This window comes from Molothrus aeneus, chromosome 1 (assembly GCF_037042795.1).
Source record: "Molothrus aeneus isolate 106 chromosome 1, BPBGC_Maene_1.0, whole genome shotgun sequence".
NCBI classification, from domain to species: domain Eukaryota; kingdom Metazoa; phylum Chordata; class Aves; order Passeriformes; family Icteridae; genus Molothrus; species Molothrus aeneus.
Genome location: NC_089646.1, coordinates 148,032,228 through 148,059,600, shown reverse-complemented (window position 1 = coordinate 148,059,600; position 27,373 = coordinate 148,032,228). Strand labels below are relative to the sequence as shown.

General features: G+C 39.4%; 1 protein-coding gene across 1 annotated transcript in view; it reads left to right on the top strand.

The window, feature by feature from the left end:
* FAM135B (family with sequence similarity 135 member B) overlaps nt 1–27,373 on the top strand; it is a 192,249-nt gene that overhangs the window by 120,123 nt on the left and 44,753 nt on the right. The window contains exons 4-7 of the mRNA XM_066566718.1: nt 173–312; nt 6,577–6,647; nt 8,967–9,140; nt 19,767–19,893. Of these exons, the coding sequence (XP_066422815.1) occupies nt 173–312; nt 6,577–6,647; nt 8,967–9,140; nt 19,767–19,893 (512 nt within the window). The remainder of the gene's footprint in view (nt 1–172; nt 313–6,576; nt 6,648–8,966; nt 9,141–19,766; nt 19,894–27,373) is intronic.

Here is a 27,373-nt window from a genome sequence, read left to right as displayed (position 1 = left end):
CATGTCAGTGAACCTGCAACCCACAATAACAGCCTGCTCTACTACCATTAATTATTGAGAATGCAAGTGTTTAATTACAAGTACTACTTAGGTAACCTTGGAGTGAAATCACAGGATAGAAATTAATCTCCCAGCTGAAATCACACCAGGAGTTTGTCTGTGTTTTGTGCAGGTGATTCCAGCCTTTGCTCGACCTGCGTTCATGAAAACAATGTTTACAGCAGAATATTTCAGATTTTGTACAGAAATGAAGAGATCATTCTTAATGAGACCATGAACTTCAGAGTGCACCTGCTTCTGGATGGTGAAAGGGTGAGTTCTTTCGGGATGCACATAAAAACCAGCGGGGCTGGGATTCCTCTCACTTAACTTTAGGTGTGCATTGCACAGGTATCTCCATTGCAGAAGAAGTCCATCTGCTGCCAGGGGTCTCATCCATGCAGCTGCTGGAGGGAAAGGCACAGTTTATCTGACCAATACACCAGCAGCTGAATTAGGAGGAGACTGACTGATCTGTACCCATAAATGTGTGATTTATTGTTTGTACATGCTGACACTGTACAACTCTGCTTGTTTTGGAGCAGGCTACACCTTGGATTTCCAGTGGAATAAGATATTGACATACTCTGGTAAATCTGAATATCAAAAACTTGAGTGTCTCAACCATAATTTGTCATTTGTACATTGGATCACTCAGCACAGCTGTGCTTATCAGCCCCATCTGAGAAAACTGGGAGTCTGCTGCTTTCTAAGACCAGCTACTATTATTATTACTCCATTATTATTACTCTCTTCTCCTCCTGTCTCTTGTGGCTGAAATTTTCTACAGCTCCTCATGCCTTTTCCACCCTTCAGAGGTCTCCTGGCCTTTTTCCTTGGTGCTCCTGACTGCAGCTCTCTCCTTGGGAGAGCTGCTGGAGCTTTCCCTTCCTTAGAGTCCATGTACAACCCTTTTGCTTTCTGTGGTACCTAAGCAACAACATGTCCTCCCTGAGATCCTTCTCCCCTTTTTCCATCCACTCCTTCAGCCAACAGGAGCACTCACACAAGGTAAAAACACAATCTGGGACACCCAGCTTGTAGAGCACCTTTAGTTTAATCTTACTGATGTGAAACCAAAGTCTTCCAACAGCAATTCCTGTTCCCAGGAGCTACAAGGGTGGAGCAATCTTTGTTCATGGAGAGCACTGTTTTGCTGAAATCTTAAACAGCAAGGGGAGAGAGTGTCACAATAGAATGGCATTCAGGCATGTCCCATGTGCCATCACTGTGCTTTGCCAGCCCAAGGACTGGTACAAAATGTATGGCATTGGTACTTGCCCTCAGTGGTGACAAGAGTCAGGACACCAACATCTTTGCCACGTCCGCTTGTCATCAAAAGGTGGCACTATGAGTTACACAGCCAGTATGAATCATGTGCTGTGTGTTCTGTGTGTTGAACTCAGGGCCAGAGACACTCACCTGTCCTTTGTATAATTTCATATTTGATCATAATGAGATTTAAAATCTCTTTTTTGTCCTATTTCAAAGCATATATATATATATATATATATATAGGTATATGTGTGTGTGTGTGTATGTTATACAGAGATCTAAATTAAAACAGCTTGAGAACCCAATTTAAGGTTAACATGCTTCCTTTTCTCTCCCACTTTCCTCTTGCTGTTTTGGTTTGGTTTTCTTTTTTTTTAAATGATGGCGTCGTCAATTTATTCCTCCCTAGAATTGTTGGTTTGTGCTTATGTGAAAAATGACTAAATGCAAGTCTATCAATACTTGTTAGGAAAATGTCCCAGCATGCTTTATCCAATATTAATTTTATCCTTACTCTATGGAATACCTCTGACTAAATATCACTCCCCTCAAATTACAGCAGTTTCCACTGTATTGAGCAGGGATGATTTCTGATGATTTTTGCATTATTATTCAGGAAAGTTGTGCACCTCATGAAATGGGATATAAAAAAATAACCCACAAGATGCCCCACAGCTAAAACTCATCTTGACTCTTGATGTGCTGCATGCAGCAGCACTTGGCTTTTCATAGGAGATTCCCTGGAAAGAGCTCAGATGCCCAATTCTGTACTTACAGAGTGGATTTTCACAGATAAACTCAATTTTTCTGTGTGGCAAAGTAACTTTGGGTTTTCCTGAATGTAGAATAAGAGGATAAACAGGTCTGTTGTTCCAGATGAGTTGCTAAAGGCACTCTAAAGAATCAAATACAAAAAATAAAAATCTCTAATAATTTTTTGTGTATTGAGCAGATTAGCACAATTCACTTTGTTTAATGCTTTTAGGCTTCTTTTTTCTGCTTTGCTGTCTTGTCCTCCACAGCTTTGCAAATTTGATATAAATGTGGGAGAGACTGAAGTGTGCCACTACCACATCCACAACTATTCAGAGACAGTTTTGTATCATTGTCACATAATCTCCTGTGTTGGATGAAATCCTTGCAATGTGGTGTTGGCAAGTCAGCTAGAGATTTTTAAAGTGTTTTAAATATCATCTGTGTTCATAACTCTTAATTTATTTAGCACACAGCAGATGTGAATCCTTTTTTGTGCCTCTTGTGTGCTATGGTGATTTTTCTTGGTTGCGGGTGAAGGTTCTGTTCACTGTTTTTGTCTGTGGATGGAAGTTATCAAAAATAGACAAAGGAGTTAGTCTGGGTAATGCAACTATTGAGTTCATACACTTCATGCAGTTTGTGCTGTCAGAGCTGCAATTATCCAATATTATATTAGGGGAGCATTGTTCCTCCTGGTGTTCAGGTAGTTTTGCTGATGAGATGTTTTGCTGATAGAGACTCAGATAAAAAAACCCTAAACAAACAAAACCAACCAAATGACAAAACCAATGTGTATGTCCAAATTAGATTATTTGCTTTTTTCTTTTTTGAATTCTCCCCCTCCTCCTCGAGCATAACCCTAGATGCACTTATTACTTTTTTTTTTTGCCTGATATTAAACAGAAGGAAGCACTATTATTTGCCTTGAAGTGGCACCGAACATACCTTTCACCATATAAATAGTGCTTTAACACTCTTTGGTTTATTTGATGTCTTTTTCTGTATTGTCCCAGAATACAGCATTTTTTGAATTCAAAGGAAACAATATTGCAGGGCAGAATTTATTGCTACAAAGAACTCTAATTTATTTTCATAGGCTTTTGCTTTCTTTTTTATTAGAGAAGAAGCTTTGCCTCTTTCATCCTGCAGTAGAATACATAACTGGTCTGGCTTCTTCCTTGCTGGCCCTGTTCAGGGAAAATTTAGTAGCAGGGAGAAGACAGAGTAAGGCAAGCTGGAATAAGACAGTATATTAGATTTTGTATTTTCCAGAGAAATTTAAGTGATCTGGGACATCCAGATCATCCAGTTTGACACTCTGGCTAAATAGTTAAATATTAGGGAGGGGAAAAGGAAAACATTACCTCTGTAGGTTTTATCGGTTTTATGTGGGATCGGTTTTATGTGGGATTGTCTTGATTTGAAAAGACAGGTGTCTGCTTAAGGAAGGTAGGAGCCTCTCCTGAAATGGAAAATGTAAACACCCTCCCTCTGAATTATTATGATTTTGAAATTAAAAGGCTCTCATGCAAAGATATGGGAACAGGAACAACAGCTATTTACTAGGAAAACTAAAAAAAACCCCAAATATAATAGTGCGAACAAAAAAAACCCTATTGACAGAGTCAAAATTTGACCTGACACCCTGTGGGATGGGATGTTGGTAGCAGTCCCATGGAATAGTGGCTGCAGCCTTCTTGCAGTGCCAGCTGTGGCTCTGTTGGAGCAGGGATCCTGGAGAAGGGTGGAGTTTTCCTCTGAAGGTCCAGTGGTGGTGTCGATGGGCCTGATCTTCCTCTGGGAATCCAGTGGAGAAGAAAGCTGCTCCTCTGGGAATACTGTGGAGTTCCAAATCTCAGATTATATCCAGGTAGGAATGCTTGGCTCCTCCCCCCTGGGCGGAGCATCTCCCAGTGGGATGCTGTAATTTTATCAGCCATGCTGTGGCACTCAATGGTCCATGAGCAGAAGATCTCCTGGAGGGAGGATTAGTTGTGAAAGAGATAAAGAAAAACTGCCCAATGAACAGAAAATAAGTGCCCCACTTCCAACAGATAGGAATAGAATATCCCTATTTCCATCCTAAAACAGGGATTTTGCACTATTCTGATCAGTCTGATTTCAATACAGTTTTGGGATTAAAACTATCTAATTTATGCAGTTTACTGCATGACCTCATGCAGGGAAGAGTGTCTCTTGGTCTCTCAGGCATCTGCTCAGTGCCTCAAGGTGTTTGGGGTGAGTGTCACCAGTTACTGAACTTTTTTGGAGCACACACTCAGATCTCAGGAGCTGTTGCAGCTGCTCAGCAGGGCTGGGCACGGACCCAAAATTTCATCCCCTTTATTTGGAGGAGGAGGAGGAGGAGGTTTGCTTTGTCTGAAGCACTGTACTGAATTCCTAGTTTAAATTCAGAATGTAGCTTCAGTAATGATTACTTTTTTTGGCACTGCCAGCAACTGTGATTTTTACCTATAGCAACTCATTAAAAAGGAAAAAGGTGGGGGTTTTTTGTGAGTTTTTTTGTTTGTTTGTTTGTTTTTTTTTTGTTTTGTTTTGTTTTGTGGTTTTGGTTTGGTTTTTTTTTTGCTGTTGTTATTGTTGTTTTTTGTTGTATTTTTTTAAATGAAAGGCATACTTCCAGGTATTTTGAGGCAATCACAAAAGAGAAACACATTTTCAGTATATAGAAGTGGGAATTTTCCCTTCACATCTCTATGCCTGTGGCCATGCTAGAAGAAATACCATATTACTTCAGAAGGAATTAAATTTACCATCTTTCAGAATTTCTTCAAAGAACAACAAATCCTTGAATCTCAATTTTCTTACCTCAACAGGAAAAGATTGTACATTGTCAATGCAGTTTCACCTTTGGAAAACCTGGCTAAACATGGTTGATGTTATTTATTTTATGAATCCTATCTGTCAGAGCAGGGTAGATTCCTCTGATGTTGCCTTCAGTGCATTTTTAGTGTAGTCCCTACTCTGTTGTTAGGAAGACGATGATCACCTTTGGAAAGCAGAGTTCATCTTGCCTGTTTTGAGCCATCTAAAATGCAAATGCATCTAGACAAAGATATTTCTCTAAGCTCTACCTATTGTCAATGGAAAGACACAGGGACAAACAGAAATTAATTGTCCTCCCCCAGTGGGTACCTCAGGATGGAGCAGGTCACTCTCTGCCTCTGCTTGCTGCTTCCCACTGACATAAGACAGAACACATATATCTCACCTTTTTGTGGCAAAAAAATTTGTATTTATAATATCACACCCCCAGTGAATAACTTCAATTTTCCACATTTATTTCTATGCACCTCCTGCTGTGTTCTGTCATGCTATAAAGGATGTTTACATTCACAGAAAACAACTATTTTGATTATAAAATGTGTAATTTTTTTATTCATATGTCCATTTAGGTTGTTAAAAATTATTTTTTTTATTCTATTGAACCTATTTTTATTGGGGAAGAATTGACATTTCAAAGGAGTGAATAAGAAAGTGCTGGGCAGGTTAATCCTCTTCTATTCTAATTTATTTATTTCCATTGATTACAGTTGTTTTAACTGTGCCAAGCTGGGATGTGTTATCCAATTTCTTTCCCAGTGAAGGTAATGAACTACTAGCTCTAGCAGTGTCTCCAAAAATCCAATAAAACTATTTTATCAACAATAAAAGATAGGTAATTTTACTGGTGGGACCTGTTAGATGAGTTAGAATGGAGCTACCAGTGAATCATACATGATTTCTTCAGTGGTTTTGGTGAGCAGAATCCTTCCACATGCAGACACACTCAGCCATGTAACAAGTTAAACTTCTGTTTTAGTTTTTAAAACAACCAAGGCCTTTGAGTTTTGGAAAGAAAATGGTCTACATAAGAATCAATGACAAACTACCTCCATGAATCTCATAAGGGCCTGAAAGAGTCACTGTGGGGCAGGAAAGCCTTGGTTTGCTGAGACATAAACTCAAAGATCAATGATGAATGATCAGAAATTTCCAGAATTATTTGAGCCATTTCTGAATGTTTTAAGCTGTAAAATTTGAAAATTTTATTAGTTACAGGTAGGTGACCAAACAGATCTGTGGCTGTTTCTCATCCAGGAAAACCCAATCCTTGCTTTCTTTCAGCTGATAAGATATCCCAAATAAAGGCTCACTCAGTGAGGAAGAGCAGCCTCAGAAATGCTCTTCTGGCTCTCGGTGTACAAGAGCGAGGATTCAACAAATGCAAAACTTGGTGCTCTCTTGTTCCTCTTGTCTGGAGTGATTTTTTTGACATGCCATGGCACCTGGTGGCAGAAAACACCTCTGACTGCTCTGGCTCCCTCTGACTCCTTCAGCAATTACCTCAACTCACTGTCACATTTGCTTCTTACTGCCTCTGTGCTGTCATGCTGCTGTTGCTGTGTGGTTTTGCCTTTGCTCTTATCAGACAAACCCACCCACCTGTGCCTTCTGTGTTGTAGGTGCCAGCTTACAAAGGTAACCTTGTCTCTCTTTTTGCAGGTGGAAGATGCATTGAATGAGGCAGATTTTCAGCTCAAGCTGGACCTGCACTTTACTGATAGTGACCAACAGTAAGTGCTGGTTTAAAGCTCAGTTGGTAATGTGGGGGTCTGTTCAACCAGAAAATTACTTTGATGAAATGAATCCTTTTTAAAAAAGGAGAGCTTTGATAAGGCTCCCATTTGCCTTAGTGTTGAAGTTTTCCTGTTTCTCCTCTCTGTATTTGAAGTGTGTATCTCATATTCCTGCTTAAAGGGAGAACATTTTTTTCTCCTTGAAGTGTAAGTTTCTCAAAGGTTTTAAGTGTTTGTCTATCTCTGCTGCTGTTAAAGGGAATATCATCACTGACCTCCATATGGTCAGGGTCTGTGACTCAGGAATGCATTCATCTCAGGAGGCAATGAAGTATTTTCTGGCTGAAGACAGGAGTTATGAACATGTTAAGCACTTTTCTTCTATTTAGAACATAGCCTCTACATTTTAGGAGGAAGTAGTTTTCCTGTAGAATTTGATTTCTTCTAACTGAATTTGATTCTGTAATCTTAGGTGAAGGGGGAGTAGCATCCCTTCCTGAGACGTAGCAGGAAGTGTGATCCCAGATGTTTTTGAGCCTCACTGAATCAGGGAAAAGTTCCAGTGACTTGAGTAGCATTTATGGGGAGTGGGAGGGGATGCAGAGAAATCATCTGAACTGTGTTTCATGCTCAGACTGTCCCCGTGGGATTTTGTTCATACCCACAGAGCACACAAACAAATTTCAAGCACATATTTCTGTTAGCGTCAAGATACAAAAAGACAAAATTTGTTCTCTCAGGCAGGGGGGACTTAACTATCAGTGCTTATGGATCTTAAAGAGAGAAAAAACAAACATTAAGTTATAGCCAAAAATAAAAAGAACTGAAACATTTAGGTTATGGAATTGTGCTCTAGCCCTACACCTAATTTCTTTTATCACCTGAAAGATTAATGTGATTTACTAGAAACAAAAGTAGTGAATTTTAGAAAATTATATTCTGCAAATATCATTGAAACATTTCTTGGAACTAGCCATGCACCACTCAGCCACCTATTCCTAGGTTTTCTGAGATCTGGAAAACAATTGGCTTCAGATGTGTCTTTAATGCCTTAAAATAATTCCTCTTTAGAAGTTTCACTTGCATTGGGAGGATCTGTTTAGGTGTGCTCCAGGTTTACAGCTCAGTCTCCTGTCCTGTAGATGACTCAGATATCATGTGGTTGACTGCACACTAGGATAGTTATTCTGGAATAGTTATAAACAAACTTTTAATTAAAGTCTTGACTTTTATTTACTGAAAAAACAAAGAAAGAAACCAACCCAAAACCCAGAGAAGCTAATCGAACTTGTACTGTTTCTTGGCAGTTCAATTTCTCTTTTGAATTGTGGTCTCTTCCAAAAAGATTTTTTTTTTTTTCAGATTGACAAACTGGAAAGGTGCTCAGAATATTTTAACTGTGTCTGACATAGGACTGCTTCTAACTCTCACAAATTGCCTGAGTTGATTGTTCTTACACAGAAGAACACAAGTGTTGTATTCGCTGGGAAATGCCCCAACAAAGGCTGGAATGATGAATCTGACTCCATGTTCTCAGAAGACTAATTTATTACTTTATGATACTATATTATATTAAAAAATACCATACTATACTAAAGAATACAGAAAGGATATTTACTAAAATACTAAAAAGATAATAATGAAAAACTCCTGACTCTTTCCAGAGTCTTGACACAGCTTGGTCCTGATTGGCCAAAGAGTCAAAACAATTCACACTAGAATCCAATGAAATCACCTGTGGGTAAACAATCTCCAAACACATTCCACATGAGCAAAACACAGGAGAAGCAAATGAGATAAGAACTGTTTTCCTTTTCTCTGAGGCTTCTCAGCTTCCCAGGAGAAAAATCCTGGGCGAAGGGATTTTTTCAGATAATGTGAATGCCCCACATGAGCAGTGCAGTGTCCCATCTATGAAGACTCAAATAAACTGAACACTTTGCTAAATGCATTTGCTTCTGCTATTTAGATCTTGATGTACCTACTAGTGCATATCTGGACATCAAGGGCAATCACCAGGGAAAACTAGAACTGTGTCACATCTGTTCTTCTTGTATACTGTATATTCATATATAACTCTGCATATGTTCTTTATGTTTTTTGTATTTCTATTTATATTAATTACATCTACATTAGTATTAATATTTAAGTTTGGCACGAGCATAGCACAAGATGCTCTTCAGTTACATTAACACTTACGAAGCTGGGGATTGATAAAATTTCATCTCAAGCCATCTCTGTCTGCTGCCTGTAGCACATTACAGGCTGTGCCAGCTCAGCCTTTCACTGACCCCTGCAAACCCCTTTCCCTTGCAGGCTGAGGGATGTGCCAGCCATCCCCATGATCAGCAGCCGCACTCTGTGCCTGCACTTCCACCCCCGCCGAGGGCTGCACCACCACGTTCCCGTCATGTTCGACTATTTCCACCTCTCCGTGGTCTCCGTCACGGTGCACGCCTCCCTGGTGGCTCTGCACCAGCCTCTGATCAGGTAATGGGCACAGGAATGGCTGTGGGAAGGCAGAGGAGTTTCCTCTGCTGAGTTCTCTCATACAGTTTGTTCATTGGATGGGAGAAGCAGAGAGGATAATTTAATTTAAAGGTTTTTTTGGTCCTGGGCTGATAGGCTGGGGATTGGGGTATAGAACTAAACTGTGACACAGACCTCTTCCCTTGGTATGAAACTGGGGATCTGGTAAAAAAATATCAAAATTTTGGGGAAGAGGTTAAGAGTTTGGATTAGCCTTGGTCTCTATTCCCCACCTGTAATGGGGAAAATTCAAATTGTGTTTTCCTTGGTTGTTTTTCCTCTTTAGTCTAAAAGCAACTAAAAGCTTTTACGTTTTTTCTCTCTGATGATTTTTAAAGCATTCAGGACAGCCAGACTCATCCATGGCCTCTGTGCATGAGCATAATTCATGAAGTGGTTTGGAGGAGGCACACAGGAGTCAGTGCTGGCTAAGGCTCCACTGGATTTTCCTTTACAGCTTCATTTAGCTTGACTGTGCAGCACTATAATACCAGCTGCCATGGGGTCTAGGTGTGCTTTGTGTTATCTGAATCATAATGACAAGAAAATAATTCAGAACTACTTTAAGTAAAACAGGGCTGGAGGTCAATATCTTCTAATATTTAGAGCAGGTGAAGGGAAGCAAAGGTCTTTCTAACAATTTACCTCGAGGCCAATCTTGTCAGACCATGAGATAGAGAGGGCTGGAAGGGAGGGAGAGAACTCCTTTGGTTTTGAAGCAAAATGCAGCATTCAGATTTGTTCAGCTTCCCTTAACTCCAGCAAGGTCTTTCTTATGAAATGACCAAGAAATTTTAATTTTGTCAAATATTGTGCAAAGAGCATGGTGTCAGAAAGGAAAGACAAATCTGTAGAGTTTTTTTTTTTCCTCAGGTTTGGTGTTTTGACTTAATTCTTCTTTGCTTCAGTTCTCTATCAGTGTAAAGGCATTGCTTGAACATGATTCCACAGAATGAATTGGGATTGTAAGAGGCTGTGACTGAGATTGAGAAGTTATGGAAGCCCCATCCCTGAAACTGTTCAAGGTCAAATTGGATGGGGCTTTGAGCAGCCTGTGTAGTGGAAGATGTCCCTGCCCCATGGCAGGAAGGTTGAAACAAGATAACCTTTAAGGTCCCTTCCAAACCAAACCATTCTAAGGCTGAATGAATCTGTGAGACATGACAGGGATGTGTCTGATACCAGCAGATCAGTGACATATCTGTGTTCTGCTGATGTGATACAGGTAACTGCTGTATCTCTGATTCTCTGTGTGTTGACTTTTTAAACAGTGAATTAGATTGTAAAAGATTACTTCTAACCAGAGAGTTTTGATCAGATAATTTGCTCATTTTTCTACTACAGGAAAGGATGAAAGAACAATAGCTTAAGAGGCTTAATGACTGTTTCCAGTTCTGTGTTATCCTCTAATGAATGGGGATGCACAGCCTTGTTACTCTTATTAGGCATAAATCACGTGATGAGCAACTGCTCCATAGTCAGATTATTATAGCTTTTAAAGTACTATTTTGTGGGCATTTGTGAACTATACAATGTATTTACTTAATGTGGTGGAATGAAGATTTTTGGCAACACAATATATAGTCTCATTTTCTTGAGCCCATAAAATCATTTGCTTAAGCCCATAAAATCATTTTAAAGAGTGATAGTGAGGATTTATCTACTTCTTGATAAATATTCCAAACCCAAAGAGTTTTTATATCATGCATCCTCTATGTATAAATCAGGATGAAGACAGTAATGTAAAATAAATGGCACTTCCAAGCACTCTAAAACAAAACCAGCCAATTAAAACTTATTTGGGTTTCCCACAGCTCAGAACTTACCTTTTTATCATTTATCATTGGAGTTTATTAGAAGTATAAAAAAATTAAGTATACCATCAGATTTTTTTCATAACACAATAGAACCTGAATGACTATAGAGTTGTGGTTTTTTTTTGTCACATTATAAGAAAAAATAAACCCCAAATCATGCAATCACAGAATGGATTGGCTTGGAAGGGACCTTAAAGATCAGTTAGTTCCAGCCCTCCTGACATGGGCAGGGACATCTCCCACCAGACCAGGCTGTTCAGACCCCCATCCAGGCTGGCCTGGAACACATCCAAGGATGGGAATAATTATATTATGGAGAAAAAAAAAAAAATCTAGCAGTGTTTCACTGTGGTTTCATTTGCTACCTTGAACTGTTCCAACATGGCACATACCTTGTGTGTATATACATTATTCCTACACATATCTGTAGACCCATATGTAAAATTGCAACAGTTCTAGACCTACCCTGAAAATAATTATGTAAAATTGAAATTCATTGCTATATTAAAGTTTTCCTGCAACACCACTTTACCTGGAGCACATCTATCAGCTCATATATGCCAGGTGGACTCAGCTTTTCATATTTTGTCAGCTCTGATAAAAAATTAGATACTCTTGTTCAAGTTCTTCCATGTTGTTTGTGTTTAAAGAGGAAAACCAGCAAGACCAATCCAGGCTTTTCCCTTCAGTGTGGTGCATACTCACAAACAGCTCCTGCTGGGGAAACCTTTCCAGGGTGCCTCCATTACCTCCTGCTTCTTTGACAAGTGAACATTTTGATATTGATGCTTGTCCTGGTTGAAAATTCTGATATAATAAATATTACATTAGGTTTGAGACTTTGAAGCCCTCAACTTTTACCAGCCTGAGAATGAGTGAAATTCACATGTCTGGGATCATTTGCAGGCTTCTGGATGGGAATTTTGTGATTCAGCTTTTCTAAATAGTGTAACACAGCTTTTTGACAGAGTCCAAGTTTATGGCAACTGCTAATGGCTTTGTGGACTTACTGAGAAAGTGAGAGGCTGAGTAGGAAGGTGGTGAAGCAGACTTTGAGTGAACTCATCTCCAGCTTTGTTAGCACAGAACCATAGAATGGTTTGGGTTGGAAGGTACCTGAAAGATATTTAAGTTCCAACTCCCCTTCCATGGGCAGGGATAAATTCCACTGTCTCAGGTTGCTCCAAGCCCCATCCAACCTGGACACTTCAGGGATGGGGCAGCCACAGCTTCTCTGGGCAACTTGCACCAGGGCCTCACCTCCCTCACAGTAAAAAAAAAAAAAAAAAATCCTGAAATCTGAAATAAATCTCTTTTTCAGTATAAAACCATTTCCCCTTGTCCTATCACTACCTCCCCTTGTCAAACATCTCTCTCCTTCTTTTTTATAAGCTACTCCTAGGTACTGAAAGGTGCTGCAAAGTCACCCTGGAGCCTTTTCTTCTCAAGGCTGAACAATCCCAGCTCTCTCAGCCTGTCCTCAGAGGAGAGATGCTCCAGCCCTCTGATCACTTTTGTGGCCTCCTCTGAGCCTGCTCTGAGAGGTCCACACTATCCCACAGCAGCACTGCAGGTGGGGTATCACAAGGGCAGGGCAGAGGAACAGAATCCCCTCCCTTCACCTGCTGCTCATGGAGGTTTGGATGCAGCCCAGGACGTGCTTGGCTTTCTGAGCTGCACATTTTTGGCTCCTCTCCAGTTTTCCATCCACCAGAACCCTCAGGTTCTTCTTTGCAGGGCTCTTCTCAGTGAGTCTCAGTCTGTACTCTCACCTGGGAATATCCAAACTCGGGGGTGACACTTGGATCTGTTGAACCTCATGAGGGTCTTGTGGGCCCACTTATCTCCAGAGCAATCATATTTGCTGGACCTGTGGGATGACCACAAGCATGGTGTGATGCTTTGGGGCTTGGATTGCCTCATCTCTTTGCTCCTTGGGCAGCTGCATCCCTTTGCAGCAGAGAAGGGACTGCTTGGTTTTACTTGTCCTTGCTGAGCACTGAGCCAGATCTTGGTTAAAAACTCTTTCTCTGATCCTTAGAGATCTTTGACTTCTCTAAAAAGCACCCCATGAGTGGCTCAGGAAGCTGGACTGCCAGGGACCAAGTTTAAGACTTTCCTTTCCAGGCAGGAGTGGAATAATAGGGGAGAACTGCAATGTAGGGCCAGTGGCTGTGATAGCTGTTGTCTTGACCTGAAACACTTCTCCCCTCACATGTGTGGGGTACCTAAGCCCAAACCCTTTGACAAGGCACAGCAGGACACTGTGACACCAGGGCTGGAGCTGTGCTGGGGCAGAGCAGGGACAGCTGCTGTGCTGGCTGTGGTGTCTGCACTGAGTGCTTCTGGCACCTGCAGATCATGGAGTTGTATTTCAGACTTCTAGAATGTGGGAGAAATAGAGCAGAACCCACAGCCAGAGCTGGATGCCACATCCTAATATAACACAAGTGGCAATTCTCTTTGGAAAGTTGAGAGCTTGCCTCTGGCAATCTCATTTTACCCAGGGTGACAGGAGATGAGCAGGTGAGCCTGTCAAAAGATAACCAAAAAAAGGGAACGATGTCCAAGCTTGAGTCTGCGCCCCTGATGAGGCACTGCCCTCCAAAACCAGCCTGAATACCTTCCATTCTCTTACCTAAGATCCAGGGGCTAAATGTGAGCAGATACTTGTAAGAGGAAGGTGAGGAGGAGGAGGAGTGGGGGCTTCGCACTCAAGTTTTCTCATTTGTATGGATGAGTTTGGTTTCTGGCCTGAGGCACTGACTTCTCCCTTAGCTCCCTGTCACTAGCCAGGGCTGTGAGTGCAGCCAGTGCTCATTAGCCCAGCTGCAGCTGTTAGGAAAGATATTTTGCTCCAGCATAACTCAGACTTCAAGGAATATTTCATTTTTTTCCCCAAGGAAACTTTGGTGGGTCTGTGGTGTAGAGGTCTGCATAGTCTCAGGCATGCTGCAAGCACAGTGCCTTACTTACACTGGACTCACTTAGGAGGCAAACACAAGAAACATGGCTCATTAATTCTAGAGAGCTCTTCACTGCTTCCCAAAGAATGAAAACCCAATCCACCAAGGAAATTAAAAAAAGCCAGTCTTGAAATTGCTGCAGATAAGCAGATCCTTTGCCATGGGCAGCTGGCAAACCTGTTTCCCCTTGCTTACACATGAGAGGGGTTTATTTTTCCCAGCTTTCTGGATTCTCCTCAACTTTCTATTCCTTTCCCCAATTCCAGACATAAGTTTATGTGAAAAAAAAAAAGTAGGCTTTCAGGATTTTACTTGTTAACATTGAATTTTTAATTGTTCATCTCCAAATCACTGTGAAAAACCAAGAAATCTTGGTGAAATCTGAGATGGGGAAATAATATAATATAAATTTTGTTGGTAGAGCAACCAAGACACAGATACTCAGTTTTTCAGTGTCTTTACCTTGTTCTTTCTGGAAGAGGAAACAGAATCAGAGGGGCACAGTGTATTTAAAGATTGCTGATCTAGCCCTGATCTTGTTCTCTGCTTCCCTACACTGAGGAATTAGGCCAAGCTTGGCCCTTCTTGAGCAATTTTATCTCACCTAAATTTGTTTATTTCCAGGAATTCTCCTGTTTCTTAAAAGCACAACTGAACCATCTATAAATGATACACACACTGTGCTGCCTTGTGTACCTTGAATCTGGGTGCAGATTATGCAGGTCCATTCTCCTACAGCTGGAAGTGCTGCTGGCTCCTACCTATGGGCAGCTTGTGTCTGAAACTGAACAAATCATTTACTGGGGACTAAAGTTCTTCACTTATTCCCCCTTTCCACACTATTAGCAAATAAATTAATCTGTAGAAAGAAAATAGAATTTTTATGCAGCAAAGAGCTATTCCTTCCATAATATGTTTATTAGAAGAATATTGGTTTATATTATTTTCCTCTAGGAATTCATCTGTAATAACTGGGTGGCTTTTCTTTTGATTTTTCTTTTATTTGGTAGTTTGTTTCATATCTGCAAAGATAAACCTCCACTTTGTCATGCCATTCTCCTGTGCTACCAGCTGAGAAATCACATAAGAAAAGCATGACAATTTCTGAATCAAATTTAAAAAGAAAAATCCCACTCAAAAGTAAATTAAATATCACCACATAGCTTTATCTGCTTTCAAGTTTTATAGCAACTAAGGTTAAGTTCAGGACAAATGAGCCAGCATTTTCCAGCAGTCAAAAATCACTAAAGATTTCAAAACAGATTCCCCCTCAACTCTGTTTGGTATCTAAGGAGAGATATGTATTTTCATTAAAATTTAATTTTAATAAACCTTATCAGTTTTACCCAAAAAGCTCAGAACATTTTACAGTCACTGATTAGAACCTTAGTGAAACTCCTTGAGTAAGAGAGGATCATGTCTAGAGCAACACAATCCATAAACATCCACAGATTGTTCTTAAAAAAAAAATAACAGATCACCCATGTACCCTATGGCAATGTGCCAGTAGGATTTGGCCAAAAACTATATTAAAGGTTTGAGTTAAAACAATGAGGGAAATCAGTGTTGTCACTACAATTTTCCTGATCTGTGGGAGAAGGCAGTTACTGGTGAAATGCAAAGCGATGTTAGTGAGGTCTGTGAGGCTTTAATCCTGAGTTATGCTATTTCTATGGGACTGACTTATATTTTCAATTTTTAAAGCAGTAGTATTTTATGTATAAGGTACTGAGATATAAAGAAGTAGTTTCTCCAAGGATCTGGCCTAAATGGGACACAAATTCATTTCTCAAATTTCCACTCCTGGTTTACTCACAAGATTGAAATTTCTTGTCGTTAGAAATATGATGATTGTGTGTGTATGAAGGTTGTTTATACAGTTCGATAATTTCATATAGTGCAAGGTAGGTTTTTTTTCCCCAAGCACGAATCAGATCCTATTTTTTCCCCCATTCTGATAAAAACTTGCCTTTGTAAAAAAATTGTTTTGCTTACCAAAAAATCCCCAAACAACTAAACCCTTCCCTGCTACAAAAATAAAGACCCAAAACCCCAAAACAAAACTAAAAATGAAAGAAAAGTATTTCTTTTTTGGGCAGGTGTATCTGAAAGAGAGCATGGTTTTCTATTAAACTACCCTAAAGTAATTTTTCTGATTTGCTTCAATAACACATCTGAATTAATATTTATCAAGGCCATTCAGTTTCTTATGCTAGGAAATTGTAATTTCATTTATATGTAAGATAATTGTCCACAGAAGAGAAAAAAACAGGGAATGATAATTTAATATTTTGTGCTACACAAGAACCTAGTGTTGCCACATTGAATTCTGCAATAGCAAATTCAAAAGAACCAGAAAGTTCAACACTTATTACAACGAGCAATTCATTCCAAAAGATGTTACAGAGGCCAAAAGTATAAATCACAAAGTCATGGACACAAATTCATAGAAGGTAACCATGACTGCTGGAAATAATTGCTTGAATATAACCTTTGAGTCAGAAAGGTCTTAAATTTTGATTGCTGGATCTTGCAGGCTGTAATGAAGGGAAAAAAAAAATGGACTTTTCAAGGCAGTTTACTGTGCTGTGTGTCCACAGATGACTACTGCGATAATTGGGAGACTCCTTTGAAGGATAAGGGTATAAAATCATAGAGTTATAGAATGGTTTGGGTTGGAAGGGACCTTAAAGATCATCTCATTCCCTGCCATGGGTAGGGACACCTTCCACTGGACCAGGTGGCTCAGGGCCCCATCCAAGCTGGCCTTAAAAGCTTCCAGGGATGGGGCATCTACAAATTCCCTTGGTAACCTGAGCCAGGGCCTCACCACTCATGGTCTCATGGATAAGGTTATCAAAAGGCCAGCTCAAAGAGAACCCATGAAACATTTCACTGGAAATATTAATAGTTCTGCATGCACACACTTTAATCCTCTTGGGCACACACACATGTTACCTCTTTTGACCTTTTTTATCCTGACTCCAATTAAAAGCTGAGGTTATCATACTGGATAAGGATCTAAATGTTGATATTAAATCACTGCTATTAAATAGATAGTCCAAATGGACACATAAGTAACCAAGGTTCATGATTCATATAAATGAGAATGGTTACAGAAATAATTAGAAGAAATAAATACAGTGAAAAAATAATTGATGTAGCAAATGAACCTGTTATTGCTAATAAAAATTTTCTTCCATCACAATATACTTCAGATAATATTAGAGGGACTCAGCAGTTTGTAAGCCTTCCACTTAAACTTACCCTCAGCAGACTGATGATGTTTTGGCACGTTTCCCAAAAGAAGGTTTTTGTTTTACAGTGCTATGTGAAATCAATTTCCATAAAACCAGCAGATTAAACCCCCTTCTCTGCTCTAAAAGCAAAAGATAAACAAAAAAAGGCATTAAAAACTGCTCTTCTTTCCCTTTAAACCTTTGAAAGCTTTGCTCATATTCAAATGAAGAGTTTTTATATGTGCACAGAACATTTGTTTAAGCTTCTCTCTCTGATATCACAGCAATCATTTTTTATTTTTGTTTCTTGAGCCTTTCCAGCAGACCACAGCAGACAACATCGTTCAATAACAGCTGAAATTATTCAGAGCAGTGTATAGCTCTTGTCTGTTGGAAATAGCTTTATTTATTTGTTTATTTATTTATTGCTTTTATCTTAAATGGTGCATGTAGGATATACATGGAAAGCCTTCCTGCTGCTTAGAAGCAACCAGCTGGAAATTGCTTTGATCGCATAAATTAAAATATACATAAGCAAGAATAGATATTTGCTGATTTGTTCTACCCCATCCTCCTTCTTATGGAATGACCTTTTTGCCAGTATTTATCTATAACAAGCAGCAGTTTTGTTCTACAGACAAGACAGGGATTTGTGTTCAACCTTCTGAAACTGGTCCAATTTGTAATTTTGCTTGAGATCTTTTTTCCAATGTTGCAAAACTCTTTCACACAAGAACCTCACCTTTTGTATGGCTATTAACAAATTTTTTTTTGTTTGTATCTTTATTACAAATCCTTCCAGAATTCAAGAAGTATTTTGGGAATACTCCCAGGCAGATGGTGTGATTCTTGGGGCTGCCCTGTGCAGGGTCAAGAGTTGGATTTTGGTGATTCTTGTGGCTCCTTTCCATCTCAGGATGTTTTGTGATTCTATGATTCTCTGTTTTCTGTGTGTTTCTGTATAGCACTCAGCACTTTTTGGTAAAGGCAACCTGTCCTTAAAAACTGAATCTGGTGTACATATCATTTTATTAGTTTTATCTGAGCTGATGTGACCACGTGATACACATCTACACAGAGAAATAACTTTGGATTGGAAAGGCATTGCAGCAGGAGTGGCACTTCCCTGTGGCTTCTAGTTCTGGCACATTATGGTTTTAAGATATTTTTTGTGCTCTCCATCCTGGAAGGTTTTATTCTTTCAAGAAGACCAGGTCTCCTGGGTACAATGGGATTTGGGATTCTTGGATGGACATCAGATACCTGTGGATGGTGATCCCAGTTTGAGAGCTGTAGCACAAAGCCAGTGGCATTGCATCTGCACTTGGTACAAACAGCAAATGTGTTTTTCCTTTTCCTCTACAGTTCATAATTTCAGTTCCACCTTTTTCTGCATGTTTTTTAAGAACATTTCTGGTTGCTTTCATTGCACTTTAGTGATCACAGTTGGTAATTTGACTCATTGCATTCCCCACAAGTAGACTAATTTCCCTCTTGAAATATTGATGTAGTTTGTGTACAGCATGTGTTATCAGAAGGACTAACAGTATGGTTATCTCATCTCCAGTTGTTGATGAGACAGTCATCCAGCCTCTCTTTACAGTCCACAATTAGAATTAAATACTTGGAGGGTAAAATTCCTCTGATCTGTTTGATATCACTGCTTCAGCAAGAAATGACTCATGCTGGAAATGCCAGTTCCTCTCCAATGAATATAAAGGCATCATTAACTGGGGTGTAAGTACTGCTCAGATTAGTCCAAAGTATGAGCCCTGACTGTGCATCAATACTCTGGTGGGCTTGATGCTGAGTAAACTTCAGACAGGTTATTCCACCCTTAATGGGTTCTTGGTCTTCAACAGCAAATGTACAAATATAGCCAGAAGGGAGCACTAACCACAATAGTCAGCACTGAGAATAAAACAACTTACATTCTGACAGTTTTTTTGAGGAAGAATTTGGATAACAGTGAAATCACATTGCACCCAGAAAAAATAAAGATTTTTTTGGCTGAAGTCTTATCCTTTTGGTGCTGAAAGCTAATGCCATGGGAGAGTGAGAAGTGGCAACCAAACTTCCAATCTATAAGTTTGGGATGAGCTAGAAAAGATATCAGTAATTAGGAGAGATCATGCACAACTCAAAGAGGAAGGGTTAAAGACAAAAGTGTGGTTAAAGACAAAGATGTTGCATCCATCAAGGTGCAAGCTGATGAGAGGTGGCATAAGAATGTGATCTGTGTGGGTAGATGGAAAGTTTGTGTTGATGAGATGTTATGCTGGAGAAAGATCTGTAAAATAGCAGAGAAAGGAGTGAGTTAAAGATAACAGTCAAATCACCTGACTGAATGCCTAGAAAACAAACTTCATTCACATTACTGCACACTGGGCAATGACCATTTTCAAGGAAAACATGAATTTACAGTTCAACTTGAAATAAACAAAAGCAAAACTCACCAAAATTGTAAATCTTTTCTAAACAAGGAAATAGTACTGGGACAACAATGACTCTTCTCTAACAATGCTCCTCTGATTACTTTTTTCTTCTCAATTTTTCTCCTTCTAGTTTTGCTCGTCCGGGCAAAGGTTCATGGCTTGGTAAAGGCAACCTGGAGGCAGGACCTGACCAGTCCAGTATGTCATTAGAAAATCTAGTGTTTGGAGCTGGCTACTGCAAGCCCACTTCTTCAGAGGTAAGGAGGATGAGGAATGATGTCTTACCTCAATTCCATCACACAGAGCATCCACATTGTCTGTGGAGAACATGTAATGGTTTTATATTTCCCATAGAGGGATTTTTTGGAAGAATGACCCTTCAAACATTTCTGCATGAACCACTTGGCACTTGGCTACACAATTCCTGGGTGTTCAGTCCCCACCTCCATGGGCCATTTCATGGTTCAAGATGTATGCATATACCCCCCCAGATAGTGACACTTTTAAGACAGGATTCACCTGACCAGGTGTCTGATGTCAGGTGAAATTAATTATTCAGGAAAAGGTCCTGGCTTGCAGTTCTTGTGTATGACAGTCAGAGGATATGAGTCATTATTAAGGATGTTATGGAAGAAGGTTTTGTGTCCAAGAGTATTGTGTGTGCTGGTGACAGGGTGTTACACACAATGCAGGTCCCACAGTTAGTGTGTGTCTTTGATCTTGCTACTTACCACAGGTAAAAAGGTGCAATTTTTGTGCAATTTTTAAACGAAAGTTGGTTGTTTTAAAATGATTCATTGATTTTTTTGTTGATCTTTTTTCTAATTTCTTTTTTATGTTAAGTGCTAGTATTTTTGGTTTTTTGTTGGTTTTTTTAAGTCAAAAATGTTTCCTCAGCCCTAGAAACTCACCCCAGAATATTGCAACCATTAACCTGTTAAGAAACCTTGATTCAAGGCTTCTGATTAACATGCTGCCCTCAGCTTCCCTCAACCTTTCTTGTCAAAGCTTTTCTGTATAAATATTAAAAATATGCAAGCCTAGAGCACTTAGTACAGAGGAGCTACCAGGGAATTAACGAGGGCTGAGAGAATGTTTGGCCTGAGGCTGCTATCCCAAACATTGGGTCAGTGTATACTTTTGGCAAACAAACTGACCTCAAACTCTGCCTCTCTGGTACACATCATAGACATTTAAATAACTGTTTGTATTTTGGGCCAATCTCATCACATTAGAGAGAGTCTTCTTTGGAGAATGGTGCCTATTTTCATTATCCTCTAGATAAGTTTCTGTTAAAATAAGAGAAATGGAAAGTTCTCCCCTCCCATTTTTGTTTTTTTTTCATGGAAAATCTTGGTCTGTTGTAATTAGAAAAAAAAACCCAAACTTATTTCCTTCCCAATTTTCTTCCTTAGCTGGAAACTCTATCTTCTACCTATCTCTGTGACTAATTTTTTTTTAATGGCAGGATAACTGTGAGTTGACCTTAACTGGAAGGCAGGTGCTCACCAAGACATTCTATCATTCCCCTTCTCAACAGGACAGGGTGCAATAGAGAAAAATTGTGGGCAAAGTCAGTTTAATGAAGCAAAATTAAGGCCATGTGCAGTAGCAAAGGAAAACAAAAGATTCATTCTCTCCTTCCCATCAGCAAGTGATGTCAAATCACTTCCTGGGAAGTGGGGCTTCAGGGTGTGAAGTGGTTTCTCTGGAACACAAACATTATAACAGTGAATGCTCCCCCTTCACCTCCTTTTCCTCAGCTTTTATTACTCAGCACACATCCTATGGTATGGAATATCCCTTTGGCCAGCTTGGGTCAGCTGGCCTGGCTGTGTCCCTTCCCAGGGTCTTGCTCACTCCCACCCTGCTGATGGGGGAATGTTGGAGACAGTGCTGGTGCTGGTGCTTGATGCCTTGTCAAGGCTGCCTAGAACAGAGACCAAACAGAGCTAAAGAATAACGTAGGGATTTATTAAAAGGCCTCCATGGATACACCTTGGGCAGCACAAGAACCCAGCCAGGGCTACACCCAAGATGAACCCAAAATGGTCACAAAAAATGGGTGACCAAACATGAGGTCTCTCACTTTTATAAGTTCTGGTCCATTTGCATATTGGAGTTAATTGTCCAATTATAGCTGTAGCTTATGAAGTCCCATCCTTGTTTTTCTGTCTTCAGTCCATGTTGTTTATGCTCTTGGGCCTAAAATTTGGATCATTTGTCCTTGGTCCACAGCTAGAGAAGGAATTGTTTTGTCTACCTGCTCTGTGCAGAGAGCTCACCATCCCCTAATATGAAGCTCAGAACTACACACTGAAGCAGTACAGAATCTGAAAATATAAAAGCTAAAACCTGAGGCATCATGCTCGGCAGGAGCCAAAACACTGCAGTACCACCAGCACCTCTGCAGCCACCAATGCCCAGCACAGCACTGGGAGGGCTGCCATGGGCAAAGTTAACTCCATCCCTGTCAGAGCCAATACAATTATTATTATCCTAGCAGATGAACTATGAAATACCAAAAGGAAATTGCTCTGCCAAGAACTGGCTTTAGCACACTGCTACCCTGCAGTCATCAGAATGCCACACACCAACCATCATAAATATAATTCTGCACAGTCCACATGGCCAGATGTGCATTTGCTTAGCTTCAGAAACCTCCATAAGTCATGACATCTGTTCTTGAGTTGAGTGTTTTAATTTAATAGATCATGATGGCCTTTTTGCCTATGCATGATAATGAGCAAAAGCTATTTTCTCTTGGCTTAACTTAAAAAAGAAAATAAAATTCAGAGCTAGAAAAGAAACTGTTGTGGGGCTATGCCTAATTCCAAAAAAAGGGCATGTGACTGACTGCTGGTTTATATGGAAGTTTATATCAGGCTGTAAGGGATTGAAGGAAGAGGAGTAATATTAGTTCTTACCATGCTGTAATGCTTGGTCCTGGGTCAAGTTTTCTTCCCTCTAAATACTTGTAGATATGATTCCAGGTTGTTTGAATGTATTTAATAGACTTCAATTGGTTTGGAGAATTTTGCATCATGGCCAGTGGGCATGGGAATGGATTCTACCCTTTTCATGAAGTAAAAATCCCCAAAACCTGCAGACCTCTCTGATGACTTTATGTATATTTTTGTTAGGACCTTCCCTACTGCATGTCTGAATTAGAAACTGTTGATTACCAGAGCTCAAAATATACTCTACATATTTCTGTTTGTAAACTATTCTGATTTGATGCAACTGGCTAAATCTAGGGTGAAGCGTTAATAGATCTGGTCTTCCAAGGCTGACAAAGCTTGGAAGAGAGGCAGAATATGGGGAAATCAATTGTATAGGGATGTTGGTTAGTTTCTTTTTATGTCATAAACTGCCATGGAACATTTAGTCCATGATTGGTCTATGGACTATGGATAGTTGGTCTATTCTGTTTTTAATTTGTTTAGCTCTGTTTTCATCTCCTTCTACATTTCATGTGCATTTCTGTGTTTTCCTTGATCTAAGAAGTCTCCAGGCTTAAGCTCTTAAAATGCATCTCCTGAGCAAGTGCTTTCTGTTCAGTATCTTCTAGGGAACCAAATCTGATTATTCAGTTTACTCAAAGACTGCAAACAGTCAAGACTTTCCTTATTTTAGCCTTAGTTATTGTGAGTAAACCAAATAGAGCTTTCTTTTCCCCTGGCAGATGCAGGTAGATTATTTTTCCAGAATACTTTACCAGAATGCTCCTGGATTTCAGTGTAGGAACTCTAAATCACTGCACCCTTTTTGCCAGGTCTAAGCATAAAACCCCTGGAAAGGTGTGGTTTTTGGTGTCTGAAGCCTTATTAACTCCACAGTTTATTCATTTTCATAGGTTTGTTATAAAATCTACAAATTAGAGAAGCAGATTGGATCACAAAAGTAAATTTTGTTCTCACTAGTGTCATCACATGCAATAGATGGATTAGTGGCATGGTGGTTTTAGTTTGTGTTGCAAGGGTTTTGGTACCAGAGGGGAAAGTGGAACCAGGGGAGCCTTCTGTGAGAGGAAAGAAGAACCTTCCCCCACATTAAACAAAGACAATTCACCAGTCATGGTTCAGAAAAGATTTGAACACAGTAGAGTAGTGGCTGGGTTTGCAGTAGTCTTAAACCCCCAGGAAAGCCAGAAATGTGCTGAAATATGATATTAAAACTGCCAAGTTATGTTTTCCAGATATTTCTTGAATACAAAGTAGAAGATTCTTACCTTGGTATATCATATATAGGTCATACTTTCCATTTATCCTCTTTTTTCCTGATAGGACTTGGGTGCATCAGAGAGTTAATGTTCTTTTTAGGCCCACAGGTTGACTGTGGAAGTGCTCATCTAGTTCATGTCACTGATTTGCTTTTTCCTCACTGAAAAGGCATTTGACTGCCTTAACTTTTAAAGATAGTCTGCATCAATCAGCTTTTCTTTCCACTTCCTGACCCAATCTTCTGCAATTGGGATGCTGAGGTGCTACTGCTTAATGACAGATCCTGAAGGGTTCTTGTTCTGCACTTCTGACTTCTCACTGTGGAGATTAATTAATGCCAGCAGCTTTGGATTGCACATGTGCATTTTCCTTGGTACTCACCAAATGACTTCTGGACATTACTGACACTTTCCTCATCTCCTGGCTTAGCAGAGTAGTTATAATAATTAATTCTATTTAAACCTAGGTGATTTTTTAACACCTTTCTGTCTCTTCCCATTCCCCTACCTAGCAAACAGGGAACTTCCTTATCCCCTTTCCTCCTTTCCTCCCTCTCTAACATTTTCTTTATATCTATACTGCACTCTTCCCTTCAAGCACAATTAAGACAACAAAGATATTTGAAAGAAGATATTTTTGGTTGTCAGACAAATATGAAGAAAGACAATTTTGTGGTCAAAAAACTAGACAAGAATAATCTACAGAATAATGAAATCTATGAAATAATAAGAAGCATTAGAATTTTTTCAAGTTATTTTCAGCCCATAACCTATGCTCACAGGGAATATATATCACTGTAGATATGTGTTCAAAATAGGATCATATCTACTGCAGTCTTGGGAGATGGCAGTGGGGTGAAACAGCTTCATGAGCTATGTGTGACTGGTGTCCCTTTGGGGAACCTGAATTCCCCTCTGTGTCTGCTAAATTACTTTTCTGTGTGAGGAAGTTCAAGAGGTTGTTTTGGATGTTACGAGGTCTCAACTCCACACTGACTCACTCTTTCAGGTGATCTCAACTGCCCTAAGAGCTGAATACTGGAAAATTACAGCAGTTTTATTTATCTACAATAAAATAAACTATTCCTTGCAGATCTGCAAATTGAGTGGTCACTAACACTTCAGGATTTCTGTGCCTTATCCAGTAGCATAACCCTCTTCTGTATTCACTGTTGTCAGGCTGGTTTAATGTCTTTGCAATATTGTGCATCACATGCCTGCTGTGTTATAATCAAGTTGAATCAATGGCATACTGGGGATTATTAATAAACTGTACTCACAGTAATCTTATTTTCATTTGGCTAGCAGTTGCACTGCAGATAAATTGACTTCTAAGTAATCAGATTGATTAATCATATGATTTCTCATTAATAAGGTACTGGTGTTTGATGAGAAGTGTTCTTCTTTCATCTAGCATTGATGCAGCAATCCCAAAAGACATGAGGTTTATGCCTAGCATAACACAAGAACCAGGAGTGTCATTCAAATAAAATTTGTTGATGATAAATGTTCTTTTCCACAGACAGTTTGCTAATATTTTCATCTTTTCAGCAACATATGCAAAACCTGAGCTATTCTAGCCTAGCACCAAAACATTTTTCAAACCCACATTTTTATGTCTCATAGCAGTCATCTGTGGTTTAGTCTTCTTTTTTTTCTCTGTAGTTATGGATCTTTGGTCAAATAGTTCACTTTTTCAGCTTGAAGTGAGAAGACCCTGAGATTATTTCAGTTCATTTGAGTATAGAGCTAATAACCCCAAAGTTGTGGGTTTGATCCCTGTCCAGGCCATTCACTTAAAAGTTCAGCTTGATGATCCTTGTAGATCCCTTCCAGCTCAGAATATGCTTTGATTCTGCAGTGATTGTGCATCAGAGAGGAGCCCAAATAGGATCTATTGTGAGAATTGTAATATTTAATATGATTCTGTGGTCCTAAGACAGCTGATACATATTACTGGGGTTTTTTAATCAAATTTTCAAAAATCCCGGTATTTAAAATAGCTTTTACTTATAACTGCTCAATGTAGTTTACATCAGAATTTCATCTAGTATTGTTAATTTTACATGGAAATGCCTTTTGTTTTCATCTCAGACTTCTCTGCTTGGGTGTGAGTCTTGAATGGCAAACACTTCTTTCATGTGTTAGAATGCATTTGTAATGGGTGGTTTTAAAAGATTCCTTGGGTGTCTTGCTGATGCAAATGGTGATTAGCTGTGACTGGGACTCCAGCAGATGTCCAACACATAATTATTCTGAAATACTAAGACAGCTGATATACTGCTCTTTATAAAGTGAAATGACAAGTATCTTTAATCAGTATGTTCAAGGCATCATTCGTGGTAATTACTGATGAAATCTTTAATCTTTGGTTGCCTGAAGATAAATGGCTGATCTCTAGAAAAAACCAAATGATCTCCTAGATGTAGCAGAAAATATGTAACTAATAATGTGACAATAACTGGTTTCTTTAATCACTGGCATATTTCTTTTCTGTGATTCTTACTTTCTGATCTGACATATGCAGCATATAGCAAAGCAATGATCTGCATTTTTATAGAGTTCAAAACTGAGATTAATTTGGGTTTAGGCCTGTAAAATGGTGTTAAAAAAGCCTTGTAATCTTTTTGCTATGGGTGTTCAATGAAAATGCCCTGACATCAACTGGAGATTCTCATGAGACTCCAGATGGGAGGGTGATGGTGACTTATTCTGGAGAAAATCCTTGGGAATTGCTCATATTGGACTGATAATTTATTCCTTTTGTTAAACAATAGAATTTTCATAGGAAGTTGCTCTTTTTGTATGTTTTTTTTTGCTATTTTTCTGCATTGTTTATGTATTGGAAATAATTAGATTGTTGCATTCTCTTTCTAAATCTCATCTAGACTTACATAACTGAAAGTATTTTTATTATGGCTAATTTAGAGGATTGTGAGTAGTGTGGTAAAAGGCAGACTAAGCATGGAGAACATATTTCTCTTTCACAGCTACTATTAGAGTTATATACTGAAGAATTTATTTGGCTTCCCTCACCATAATTTCTCACTTTGTCTGCATCCATTTATGTGGTTCACTTGGCTGACATTCTTTCAATTCAAGGTATTCCTTTCTAAAGATTTCAGCATTGATATTTCAGGAATTTTATAGGAAGGGGCTTGTGCAATACCTTTTTTTTTTTTCTTTATTTCCTGAAGCAAAGTGCAGTAGCAGTGGGAACAGACTTTTTACTCCTCACTTCAGGAGCTGGACTTGTCTGCTCTCTAATTTTTGAAAGAATGTTTTATTATTCACTTTTTCTTTCTTAGTATTTTTCCCAGTGGTACCTTGCTTAAAAATCATGTTCATGTGCCCTAAGGAACACTGATCCTTAGCTCCTAAGGCACAATAGTTCCCACTGACTGATGATGAGAGAGTTCCTGAAGGGAGACCAAATCATCTCTCACAGCTTCTGAGCTGCTGGCCTTTCCAGGGTGAGCAGAGATGCCAACACAGCACAGGGGACATCCATCAAA